At 32.4% G+C, this 14,346-nt stretch overlaps 1 protein-coding gene and 1 long non-coding RNA gene across 4 annotated transcripts in view; one reads left to right on the top strand and one right to left on the bottom strand.

Moving 5' to 3' along the window:
* Window positions 1-4,693: 4,693 nt before the first annotated feature.
* On the bottom strand, window positions 4,694-7,735 carry LOC117688198 (uncharacterized). Its single transcript, XR_004600937.2, has 3 exons — window positions 7,552-7,735; window positions 5,729-5,885; window positions 4,694-5,120 (listed from the first exon to the last, which is right to left on the bottom strand). It is a non-coding gene; the product is annotated as an uncharacterized lncRNA (long non-coding RNA).
* Window positions 7,736-10,856: 3,121 nt separating this feature from the next.
* LOC105317487 (coadhesin) overlaps window positions 10,857-14,346 on the top strand; it is a 36,116-nt gene continuing 32,626 nt past the window's right edge. For 2 of the 3 annotated variants that reach the window (XM_066084638.1, XM_066084637.1), the window contains exons 1-3: window positions 10,857-10,963; window positions 11,662-11,814; window positions 13,736-13,897. In XM_066084638.1, the coding sequence (XP_065940710.1) occupies window positions 10,906-10,963; window positions 11,662-11,814; window positions 13,736-13,897 (373 nt within the window). In that variant the 5' untranslated portion in view covers window positions 10,857-10,905. The remainder of the gene's footprint in view (window positions 10,964-11,661; window positions 11,815-13,735; window positions 13,898-14,346) is intronic. The other variant, XM_066084639.1, reaches the window with a different exon arrangement.

Raw genomic sequence — 14,346 nt, 5'->3', positions numbered from 1 at the left:
TTATTAAAGTTATTCTGATATCATCAATATTTAAGTCTTAAGCTAAAAAATTACCGTCGCTACTTTTTTTCCGTTATGAAGCTTTAAATCAAAATAATTATTTAGAAATATGGCAACTCCTCTTGAGTTAGAAGTATATGAGTTAAATAAACATTTATACCCCCATTGTATTTCCACAGTAGCCTCTATCTCATATCTAAAATGAGTATCTTGTAAACATAGAATGGAATAACCTTTTGACTTAAATTTTTTTTATCATCTTGACTTTTTGACTAATCCTTGACAGTTTACAGTAGCTACTTTGATTGTATCAACCATTATAAATGTATATGAGACGACACATATCATTAACTTTCATACTTTTTTTTCATTCGACCAAAAAAAAGAAGCAAAAATACAATATGAAAGCACGCGTTTAAAAAAGAAATACGATTCATATGGCGCAAATGTCAAACGAGGATAATGTTTATTCCTGTTTCTCACACGAAACACATTGTCAGACGGGCAAGTATCTCAACATCGGAAGTTTATCAGAAGAAAGTAAAGAATAAACCCGAGACCAATAGTGGGGCGGAGGAAATTTTTCCGGAAACATCTCATCCCTTTTTTTTCTCAGTTTCTCCCCGATGTCGTCACAGATATCGAAACATTCTTTTCTCCTTGTATTTCCCATACACTGTCCCGTTGAAGTACCAAGCGCCCTTAATTCCTTCGAATTTAAGAAGGTTGGTGATAAGCACATCGTTGGATTTTGTTACATTATCTGCTTATCTGGAACCACCTCCCTTTGCTTTCACAGTAGCCGGCATTGTCATAGTCCTGGATTTCACCGACGTATTCAACACTTTCACAATGATCGGTCGTAAATTTCCGTTTGCTTCTGGAATTCGATGGGCGGCAATCATTTCTTTGTCGGTGAGCTCTATCTTTGCTGTTTTTTTAGGAAGGATTTCATTAGTTCCCAGGTGTTTTCCCTATCCTCCCCAGGAACTCCCATGATTTTAAAGTTGGTTTTCCTGGAGAATTATTCATTATGGTTGCTGCGACAGGGCGATTCCATCGCAGCATACTGATTTTGAACATTTCACGGAGGCTTTTCCTACAATCGTTGTATTTTTGGACAGGGTTTCGACGCGTCCCTCCAACACCTCAACGTCCTTTTTTAATTCTTCCTGAATTTAAAGAAATTCTTACCACAAAACCGTCTACCGTTACTTTTTCGTGTTATTTAAGCTCGTGAACCAAACACCAAACACATAGAAACACACAGTAACACAGTCCGTGAATATAGCTCACGAGCTTGCTTCATCTGTTTCAAGGTATAGGTGAGATACACAAACGAAGGAAAGTCAAAAGCAAAAGTCGATCAAAAATACAAAGCAATATTCTCAGATTAAAAAACCAACTGAAACTAGTGAAATATAAGTAAAATAAATCATTAATAACTGAGAACAAACCAAATCGCCCGCTTCGTGTCACACGTACGTCCACCTTACTCCTGCGCCTTTTTTAAATGCATTGTAACTTAAACGAACCCAGGGACTTGTGTCGTGATATTTGGACCAGTTTGAGATCAAATCAGGAATTCCATCTGAAAAATCTTATCTGAACGTTTTTTATCTTTTTGAAACGGTCAATAATATCGTGATAATATCGTGACACATCGCATAGCCCTGGAATGTGGCTAACAGGACTTAGGACCGTGTCCTATTTGCCGCTCAACAAATCGCAAAAGGACGTATCGACTCGCATCACTTCGTACCTAAGTAACCCGATCAGTCACGATTTGTAAATCGTAGTGTTCGTAACAGATAACAAGAAAGTGGGAACCATGCATTAGCTAGAAACTATTATCTGGTGAAATACTTTCATATTATTGTTTTACAATTTTTATACCTTCCTATATCTTTTTACATATTTTGTTTAAAGGAGACAGATATAATCTGAAATAATCTGAAATAGGTCACGCCTATATAGCCCTCTAGAAACATAAGATAAAAGTCTCATTTGAACAATAAGAACTTTCTTTGGGGATTCATGCCGGATATGAAGGTGACGACATTGCAGAAAAATACGTAAGCCACGTGAGCGAAGAAGTATGTAACAATTGTTTGGCAATCAGATGATCTTTGCCTTTATAGTCCGCATCAATCATCAAGGAAGTATTTTAATGTTTATGTCATCCCCTTTTTAACAAATTAATAAATTGATTGTAAAAAGTAAGTACAATTCACTAGATTAATATTAATGTACATAGTATGTTAGCTCAAAAACGACCAAATCGTCTTTTATGAAAATTTGAGTCTGACATATAGAAATAGTTTCATATTTTCGTCCTTCCGTAATTCCCTTTAGTATCTATTATTTTGAGAGTATCTATTATTTTGAGAGAAACATTGTCAACTCAACTTTTTTTTATCAAACAAGTCATTTTGAATTGACATTATTTAATATTCATTTGTTTGAAGACATGTCACTGTTTATGAATTGTTTAAGACTACTTTTGTATTGTATAAATACGATCATGGCGGTTACTTAATGTGTCCTTTTAATACTGGGATCTGAGATCACCATCATATATGTTTTATTCTATTAAAAGAATGTCAGCTGCTGATTTTCTACATTAAATTAAGTGTACACTAATTTTAATTTGTCTTAACTAAAAGGAACCAAAATTTTCATTTAGTATTTTATTCCATTTAATTGAGAACCAAAAGCATAAACTATTCAGAATACTGCTGATCAAAACTATACTATCAGGATTTTGAATCAACAATGTAGAAATCAGAAAGAAATGGAGAAAATCCATATCGATCCTTAAATAAATTACTTTTAATTGTAGCGTAGGTTTCATATGTCACATTCTAAGAGCAGAATACAGGTTCCTTTCTGGTTGGTAACGTCTTGATGAATGGACATTATACTTATAATTTCTTGGCGAGTAAAATAAAATAAATACGGAGAAAGATAAAATATGGACAATGACGATGATTAATGTTGTCTCGACTGGTCATCGCCGTCACATGCATGACATCAATATTATTAAAAACATATGGTGATACACTATGCGATTTTGTTGTGAAAAATTATTATACAATCCTTAAGAATTTGGAATCCTAATCTCTGAATTTCAGAACAAGTTTCACAGACACTTAATTGCAATAGCAAAGACCATAATGAAAAGCAAATTAAAGAGAACAGGATCTTCTGTTTGATATAGCCAAAACCCATTTAAAAATATAAAAAATATGTCTTCTCTGACATTTTAATTAGTTCAGTACAAAAACAAAAAAGAGAATCTAAATGAGACATTCGAGATATATCAACACATGGAAACACTATTCATAATTTACAATTTTAATTAATCTTGAACAATATTTTAAAAATAGTTTTTTACGCAGCACTGTTAAGGTTGCATATGCTTAAATTACCAAGAAATATGTCATCAAAAACGTGCTACAAATATGATGGTCGTATTAATCAAAACTCGCATACAGCTTTTCCCATAATAATATTAGCTTAACTCAAGTGACCCATGTGTTACGACACACATGTGCATTTACCGTCATCACGTGCCTATCACGTGACATCGATATTTATAGACATTTTTCTATGTCACACTTATTTTTCAATATCGCAAGGGCATACCCCCGTTGTACATTTATTTGTTTTGCATGTATAAGTAAAATGTGATCTCCTTCACCCAAAAATCACTGCTGCTTTAATGGAATCGAGTTAATTACAACGCCATTTCCAAAAATACACTCGACAATCCATCATTTACGGGGGTATCACGTCATTTTTCATCAACGAATAAGACAAATCCGGAGAATGAAACAAAGCAGCAGCATTTTTCAGTTACCTCAAAACCTTCTTGATCACTGTGTAAAATATCAAAAGTATCCATGCAGGTTATGCCCTTGCGAAAATGCGTTGAAGATGATGTACATGTATTTTCCTTAACTTAACCCCCTTTTCAAACGCAATGCCGATCTTGATTTCGGCTAAGGGAAATAACTCTGTGGATATAGTGTTGCGGGAAATGTGAATTACATTACGAGCATTTTGCGATATTTTCCCTTGGTTGTATTGCTGGAGGCAAAATTGTAACTTAAGTAGAAATAAATATTATACATTTATAAATTTCAAGTGACAGCGTGGGTCAGTAATTCATCAAAAGAAAAAAAACACGAGAGATAACTACGACATGCATTACCTCTTTATATTCCATGCGCGGATACAGAAAGTTTTTCGGGGGGGGGGGGGGGGGGTCCGACAGTTATTTGAGTTTGCCAGGAAGGGGGTGGTCCAAGGTATAATTTTGTAATGTAATTTAAATAAATTTGAATTTTGCAGGGGGGATCTGGTTCCCTCTAGCTGACCACCCCCCCCCCCCCCCAAAAAAAGATCCGTGCATGTATTCAGCGACAATCAAAGCCGTGCATTTTTTTCATTTTATTTTTTACCTAAATCAATAATTGGTAAATGAAATATATTTTAAAACACATTCTCTTTCAAAATTGCTGTTTATTTTTTTGAAAGTATTCCTCAACATTGCTGTTAGTTTTTAAGAAAGGACAAGCACAAAACTCTTACCCTCACCCCCTTCTTAATAAACAAATACTCAAACAACAATACATGAACAAAAATGTAAATTCCTAGATTTTGAGTGTTGATCACAACAACAAATACATAGATTTTCAAACATTTATTATTCATTTTTCAAGGGAATATTGAAAAAATAACTCATAGTCAGGAAGCTGTTAACAAATAAATAATGGTTTCAATAAATAATATTTGCATATGAACATTAATTTTGACTGTTTAAGTTTTAAATATCATTGCTAATAATTTTAAAAAAACCACCAAGAGTTGCAAAATCCTTAGCTCAGATTCAACATATAAATATACATGTACTAAGATTAGGTTTGTATATGTATAATTAACATATATAATCATGTTGATATTTCTGTTTGGAGGTTATCAATGCACATAATTGTTTTCCTCATACAAAATTATGCCGATGGTCTCCACATAGGAAAAGCTGGGTAACAGGCAGGAACATAGGGAGGTAGAACCAGCCAATTCACCAATTGATACAGATGGTCTCACGCATAAGCCTACAAAGTTTAACATACCGGTATTAACATTATATATTTTAGCACTTGCACTTTACAACAGTATAAACTAAACAATGTCAAATGACGAAAAATGAACTTTCACCCTGAGAAATCTTTTTTGATAAAATACAACCCTATGAGCAAAGAGTTACATGTAGCCTCTGTGAAAAAACACACCGTTACATAGAAGAATAATTGGAAATGCCACTTGGACATTTACATGTACATATATTTTATGTTCTTTCTGCCTAAATTTTGATTTCTTTATATATTAAATATAAATATATATTATTATTAACATTACAGATTTTCTTGTGGCAATTAACAAATGTTCCCAATATACTAAATAAAATCAAGAGAACTTAATACTCCAAGATGACTTAGATATAAATGTTTACAATAGCAGAAAGAACCCCCCCCCCCCCCCCCTATTAAAACAATCTTTATCGTCAAGGGATAATGCTAAGCAATCAATGTTTGCGATATAGTGCATACTCTCAAAGCAAGTTTAATTACATTTCCAGCAGAATGAAAACACACAAATACATGCAGTGTAGTCTCCACCCACAGAAAATATATATGTAAGGCACTGTATTTTTAAATCTTACCAAAAACATGTTAAATGCAATTGGATAAATTCAACTTAGGGGCTGAAGCAGTTGATTGTAATGAGTCACTGGAGCATACATCATATGGAATCAAACACCATGACACGGGTACCCCGCATCTTTCACCTCTTCTACACAACACAAGTAGTATAGGAGTCTACAAATGAAATACATGTATAAGGTACAGCGTAAATGAAATCATAAAAATTACCAGTTATTTAGACTTGAACTCAAATTTTATGCAGCGATACAAGTAATAGTTGATTAGTATGAAGTCTTTGAGGCTGGCGATCAGCTAATAAAGGTGTGAAAAACAAAAAATAGCACCTCTTATTTTGAAACCTCAAGGCTATCACTCTTTTTCTTTCTAGATTATGTATTCCGGTCAATTAAAACAAATAAAGTCAAAATTTTACAGTGCACTACATAAAAGCTTTGAATCGACATAGCCGCCTTAACTTCAGATAAGTCTCAACGAAATGTTTTGACTGACCCCTGTCATTGAAAGCAGGGTGTACAGTAATTGCATGATGCGAGTTGAATGAAGGGGATGACAATCTAGTTGTAGCTATTAACAATGTAATGTTACCTAACAAAGATAACTGTATTGCTTTGAAAAAAATCTTTAATTGTCTGCAAGGACAGTCAATGCGCCTGACAAATAATTTCATTTAAAAATTGTTCTGATAATTTAAACATGTTAAAAAACCTGATCATGTTGATATTTAAGATGACACGGGTACCCCGCACCTTTCATTTAAAATTGTTCTGATAAATTAAACATGTTAAACAACCTGCTTGAACATGTTGATAGTTAAGACTGGTCAGCAAAACAATACAATATTAGAGACTCAGAGGTAATAATTCTCACAACAATTAACCTATCTTGTATCATCTTTTTTTTTATTCTAGACCATGATTTTACATATACTGGTAATAAAAATTATGACACACTGTTATATTGAAATTGATTCTAAATAAATATTAAGATTATTTAATTTCAATGTAAACAAGCTAAGCAGTGACATTTTCATTTGAAGCCACATGGATCAGCAGTCAGGCTTCAGGATCATGAAGCAATCTTAGACTTAAGTCAAAAATTGTACACTGTCTTAACGCCTCTAGATTGAAATCACTGACAAAATTGAAATGCTACTAACATTGTCTTGATATAGATTTGTCAATTACAAATTTTAATCGATATTTTATGATGAACAATAATATTATGGTTGCCTGAAATTTTGACTTAGTCTAATATTCCTTCATGATCCTGAAGCCTGAAGTGATACTTTAAGGCAATTTGTCAGAGTAAAAATGATTTCTTTTAATTAATTGGTACACATGCAAAAATTAAAATATTGATTATATACCAGTCCATGTAAATATACCAACACAGTCTAAAACAGTGGCACTACTTATCATCTACATTGATACATGTAAGGCGTCGCTGATAAATAATCAATGTGGAACTGGAAGGTTGTGCATTCAGGTAAAATCTGATGTCATGGGGAAAAGCTGATAAATCGCCATCGACATTTATTTGTCCAAGACGTTTTCAACAAGTTGGATTTAAATACTCTTTAAATATTTTTCAAAATAATAAGTTATATGCAATTAAAGATCATTTGTGTAACAAAATGACATGCTAGTGCTTTGAAAAGTAATAAAACTTCATAATGATTTACAACATGTGGTCGTATGAAAACACATAACGTTATCGATCCGTACATCACTTTGTTGTTTCAGCACACAATAAGTACTGCGTTTACATTCTTTATCATACTGTTTGCGTTAGTTTATGAAATGATTTGACCAATACTTACCATATCTCCTGCATAGTTCGACATCCACACGCATAGTATCAATCCACAACATCTCGGCGCACATGTTTACATCCATGCCTGCCATTTTGCTACCAGCTAAAAATAGTCGACACGTCACGGATCGATACAAGCGTCGGAAGGGAGCGGATCGGAACCAAACGACAATTAATGTTTTCATTGAAAATAAGTAAATAAAGATCATTATTGCACAATGAGGGGTTTAATATTTGATTTAACTCTCTTCAACAAGAAATAAAATCCAAAAACTAATCAACTACCATTAATAGATGCTATTTACGTTAAATTACATATCTAATGAATATTCATGAGTTCAAAGTTGATCAAAATAAGCCCCGCCTCCAAATTCCAGCCTTAACTGTGCTGCGTATTTATTAAATATTTATTAGAAAAAAAAAATGATTTTCTGATTCCCGTCACGACTGGAAATGCCGAAAAAATTATTGATACCTTTTTATTCACTTTAATATATTGGAGTTTATTCAGTTTTAAAATATGGTTTCTGAATCACTTCCCGTATTTGAAATCTTGCATGGACAAAGTTAGAATATCTAAATCAGATAATCGGGATAACTCAACCGAAAAAGCTATATTGATGTAGTAACAATTACAATAATGTGTGTTAAATTTAAAGCAATTTGGTTAATTGAAAAATTACTAATAAAAAATTGTTTGCTTTTGGTGACGACCTGCTTAACGAAGAATTTTGACACAGGTTAAAAGTTAACCAAAAGTATTGAATAAAAACCTTGGTCCGATAGAAAATAACCTGCATCTTGGAATTTTGATCATAAAATCGTTTCAAAAGTAAACGGCAACAAAGCACACTTTAACTAATTTATATTTATATTATGATACTAGTATGCATTCATTTCACTGACCTGACCTTTTTTTTTTTATATCTATAGCTAATCTTTAGATTTACTTGGTTACATGTTTTAACAGCCAGACAAAAATGTAATATTTCGATGATTATTTGATTATGATTATGATTATTTTTCGAATCAACATACTTTCAAATATGTTTAACTTTTTTTGTTCATTGTGAACTTTTTGCGTATAAATGCTGTTCTGTATGATATCTTTATTCTTTAAATTTTTTTTGATTATATAAGAATATTGGAATACATGGTTACATGATCACTTTTTTGGTTCAGTGAAACAATTTTTTTTCTAGTTTTTATTAAATAGGTGTACAAATCTGAATAATTAATAAAAAAAAATACGTCCTATTCTTTAAATTTGGTTTTACGCTCATCCAATAAATTGAAATTGCGTTATTGTTAATTGTAAGTTTTCTGGATGGCTGTTCATACAAAATTTCAAATATGGAAAATTATTCATTTTTATTTTGCAACCACTCTGTATGTCAAACTGTGAATATCCGCCACCAAGTAAATAACAAATTTACAAAATAAAAATACCAAATAGTATTCTTTTCATTAAAGTTTACTTACTTACTTACTTACCTACTTACTTAGACCTGTCGTTCCGTGAGGAACATAGGCCATAAACAACAGTCCTCCAACGAACATGGTTCTGGGCTGCTCTGGCGGCAGGTTCCAGGAGTTTCTTATATGTCCCCTTATTCTCTTGCCCTGTGGGTTCCATGCAAGGGCTTGGCGTGTAATGCTGGATGGTGGTTTCCTCAAGGTGTGTCCATCCAGCCCCACTTCCGACGTCTTGTTTGCATTTCCATTGGCTTCTGTCCTGCTTTCCTCCACAAGTCTTCATTTGAGATCCTCTCAGGCCATCTAATGTTGAAGATGCGCCTAAGACAGGTGTTGTAGAAGGTCTTGATCCTCTGCAGGGATGTTTTTGTTGTCCCCCAAGTCTCCGCTCCATACAGTAGGATGGTCTTAACGTTGGAGTTAAGGATCCGCAGCGTGGTGGTAATGAGGAAATTCTTGGAGGTCCATATGTTTTTAAGCATGGAAATGCAGTTCTTGCCTTCATAGAAGTTTGCTTAAAAGAAAAACATCAGCACTCATATTTTTGTTTTTAGGTTCACTTTTCCTAACATTTGTAATTTTAGTAGTTTTGAAAATGCTAGAGATTTGAGACATGGTGTATATCTACATTTTCATTCATACTATTTCCTGAGCATTACTGTTGATAGCCAATGTTTTTCAGAGTTGTTTTTTTTTGTTTGTTTGTTTGTTTGTTGTTTGTTGTTGTTTTTTTTTTTGCTGTGAAAAATGCTATTGGAATAAATCAGGACAAACCTTAAGATGATGGACAAAATTCAAACAAAATCTTTTCTTCTTGAAATAAATAGCTATGCTTAATAGAATATTCAGCAAGTAAGCAATACAATGTTTGCACAGAGTAACAATAACGTAATTTGGCGTGTAAAGTTTTCAGCTTAACAGAAATTTATTAACCATAATTGGGTTTTTATTGAATGGTAAATTGCATTTTTGAATTGCATCATGAAAATGATGGAGCTGATTCTGCGAAAGGTCGGAATAGGTGTACATTTATTTCTGTAGAATCCTTATTTTCCGCGAGTACTTTATTCCGCGGTTCTATCGTTTTGCATCTAATCGCGAGAATATAAAATCTCAAACACCGATTTTTCATCATATTTCCTATTAGTTAACACCTGTCCGAAAAATTAAAACGAGACTGTAAAAAGATATTAAATCCTTGCGGTTAAATAGGAATTTACAGTATCAATGTATATATTATATCTTTTAAATATGATGTAAAAAAAAAAAAAAAAAAAAAAAAAAAAAGGAAAAAGAGGAAGTCGTCTTTGACCTCGTTACTTTATGACAGTTTGTAAAGACAATATAGTTTGCCGAGTAACAAAACTCATGATTCGCACTAATAAACTAAATAGATCGAATGGAATTAACTAATTAGAATACCGGTAGGATAGTAGATTACATATCAATATTGGGAGTGTAACAGTTGAAATTGACACCCCAAGAAAACCAATGCCAACCGATGTGAAGCAGAGGAACCGTTCACGGATAATTTACGCTCACGTACCAATTTGTTGTGTTACCCATTGCCGGGCGTGTTCCTAACGCTGAGGGTAATAGAACAGATTATAAACTGCATCTTAACCAATCAGATTTCAGTATTTAACATGAAAGTATAATAAAACAAAATAACAAACAGCTTATTTTGACATGTAGCCTACCCTTTTTAAGTAATGATTGTTAAATATCAAAAATACCATATATGATTGTTATATATCTAAAATGGTCTTCAAAGAAGGATTTATCAAAGTGGTGTACCAAACGGGCACGTAAAATTAGATTTACCGACCAACTTTTATGATAATAGCAGATAAGAAATTCAATTCGTCTTCTGATCAGTTCAGCCATGAACTTATTGTGCACCTGTCTAATTTTTGGACTTTTAAAATCAAATTTTGTAGCAGGTACTGTAATCCTTGACACAAGTATTTTTTTTTTGCTTAAACAAAACAATGAAAACTTTGATTGCTTATCGTTTTAAAATACGACTTGGTTAATTAAAAAAAATATCAAGTATCAGTTGTTATGGTAATTCTGTGTTGTACACGATTAATGTACTCGTCCAAACAAGTCTGGTCGACGTGTTTATATCATGGTGGCAACAGATAAAAACTTGCAAATTCGTCTCATGAACAGTGCATTCATCAACTCATTGTACGCCCTTTATTTTATTTGGACACAAACACAGAACGATGAAATTCATATATTATTTTTCACAAGTTCAAAAAGAATATACGAGGATGAACTCCGAATTACGTAGACCGAACAATACATATCACCTGTTTATTGCGATTTCATAGTTCGAGTATTCATTAAGAAACAGACAAATCAGGACAAATTGTTTTAAATGTAATTATATATCTTTTATCTATTTTTGTATTATGTTCATCATATGAAATTCCAAAAAGCAGTCACCGATTAGGGATTTTACCTGATGACGTTTACTTCCTTGTTTCATTTATTAAAAAGAGCTTACCCCTTGCTTGGTGTCTTTGCATATATATATATATATAAGAAATTATGAGCAATTTTAAATTTATTGGGATTTGAACTTGGTAAGACACATTAAAAAGTTTGATTTAAAATGAGCTTTTATTGATAGCACGTTGGAGTACATGGGGAGCTTGGGGCCACTGCAGCGTGACCTGTGGGACAGGAACAAAGGTCTCCCATAGGACCTGTTCACACGGATCATGTGATGGGTCGTCTACAAAAACCACGTCTTGTCATCCAACACCACACACCTGCCCACCAGGTAATTGTATATATATTTATATACTATCCGACTATCCGAATCTTTTAGGTATACTTTTTAGTACATTATTATTTTAACGAATCAGATATTGGTGATTTTACTGTTTTGTTTAATTTAATTTTTTTAAAGATTTTCTGAAACTTTTTTTAAGCTAACACATTCGTTATGGTATTTCAAATTTTTCTATTTGCCTCAAAAACGATTTGGTGTTTTTTTTTTATGTAAAAATGTTCTATAAGACAAAAAGATTGCCTCTACGTTTTCAAGACTTCTTTCAAACATTCATGGGTTTTGTCCTTAAACACGAAACCTAAAAGCATTACACCCCCAGATCTTGCTGTTTTCATGCGTTTGTTTTTCGGTTTGGTCTAATATTTTAAGAGCTCTTTTAAATAATGTATCGTTACATTTTGATTGATTAATTAAGATATACTTACATATACATGTATATCATAAAGTATTATATTTAAAATGATACACTGATAACCAGTTTCCATGAATTTTCTCTTTAGAGGGAAATAACTTTTATTAGATTGATATCAATATTTTAATGAACATAGCTCAAATTCGAAATAAACACAATAGAGACAATATTTACAATATTTAAAAAATTGTAGATTTAGGTGAAAATCACTATTAATTCAATATTTAGCAATACATGGCCTTGACTTGTCTACATAACAAGGCAGATCTACAATGGTATATAGTTCTATATGAAGACAGATTACAAGCTATAGTATATAGTTTGTCAAATTAACACTCATTGCTATAAAATTAAGTGTAATTGATTAAAGTAAATTATTACATGTATTTTTTACTTTATCATTAGATAATTTACTTCTCACGTACTTAAAAAAATCTTTTTTCATGTAAAGATATTATACTCACACAACATTTTATACTATACCAAATGTTATTTGAAAAATCAGTGATAAGAAACTTAATTTTCAAGGTCATCAAAATTTGATAAAATGTTTCATCACAACCTTGGGCTATCAAAATCTGACTTTATTCTTTGAATGCTTGAGTTGAAGTACAAATAAATTGTACAGATTTACTAATAAAATTTATTTGTGCATGTTAAGACCAATAGAAGGTCATTGACTACAAAACTAGCTTTTATCCAAAACTGGTATTCTTGAATGTTCAAAAAGAATTAAGAAAAAATTACGTTTACTAATAACTTTGTTACTTCATGCTGGGTAAAATCAGTATTACTATGTAAATGTACCACATGTATAGTCTAAGTTTTAAAATGTTTTTTCTTTATTTCCAACTATTAACTAGGTATTACAACATATATATTCGTAAATTTAATTATATACAGTTTATGACCATTTAAATAACACATCACACGTAAATACATCATAATTTGGTACAAACACCTGTAAAACACGCCTTAAAAGTGTTTTATATTTGTTAAAGAATAAACGTACCATCGTCAATGTTAAAACTTCTGTAAAATATAGTCAAAAACAGATTCAAAAATTAAGAACGATCCTCGATCATCCGCCATGTTCGATAAATCTAAATTATCCAGACTTTTTATTCGTACCATAAAGCTCCCTTTTATGTAGACAGATTGAGGAAGTCTTCAGTGTTAGTATTACTATCAGTTATTCATCGAAATGCTTGGCTTAGTTGATCCACGGATGCATACTGCATATGCATGTAAGTAAAGGTGTTCGATCCACTGATACACTGGCACAACCTTCTTTTTATTATCTTAACTTGGAATATTCATTTTATATCAATCGTGGGCAAATTTGCAGTAACTTTGTAAAAAAAACTTGCATAATATCTAAAAAAATATTCATATTATTTTTTTTTTTAAACTTTGAAGTTTAATCACTTTTTTATGATAAAAAAATACTTGAGTTTGGATCGGAAAACCTAAACGCATTTTGCTCTTTTATGAAAGTTGACGGCCACTGGACGGCATGGAGACATTGGGGCTCCTGCTCAGCGACCTGTGAAGGGACCAGGACACGAACTCGGGTATGTCACCCTCCCGAACACGGTGGGGCTCCATGCAGGGGAGATACAGTTGAAACGTCAGGGTGTGGCACTTCGCACTGTCCAGGTATGTTTATGATTTGTTGATCCTGGTCTTAGGTTTAGAATAAAGAAATGGAGTAAAGAAATATATATATATATATATATATATATATATATATATAGTTATACAAATCCGTGTTGTGGGTTATTTCATATACCTCAGACTCACGTTGTGGGATCCTTAGGTGGTTTATGGGTCATCTATATTTTGACCCATAAACCATGTAGTTCAAAATTTACAGGGAGGTTGAAAATGGTATTATTAACATAAAAAACAAAAAAAAATGTTTTTTTGACCCACACGGATATATTGAAAAATGTCCCACAACTCAAAATCTATTTTTAGAACATCGCGTCAAAGCTACTAGTTTTGAACATTTTGTCTATCTATAAACATCCAGCGGGGTGTCCCACAAAACGGTTTTGTGATGCACGCAATGCATTGTTGGATATCAATGGCGGAGTACAGCAGTA

The sequence above is a fragment of the Magallana gigas genome, chromosome 5, assembly GCF_963853765.1.
Source record: "Magallana gigas chromosome 5, xbMagGiga1.1, whole genome shotgun sequence".
NCBI classification, from domain to species: Eukaryota; Metazoa; Mollusca; class Bivalvia; order Ostreida; family Ostreidae; genus Magallana; species Magallana gigas.
This window is presented reverse-complemented; position numbering and strand designations above follow the sequence as displayed.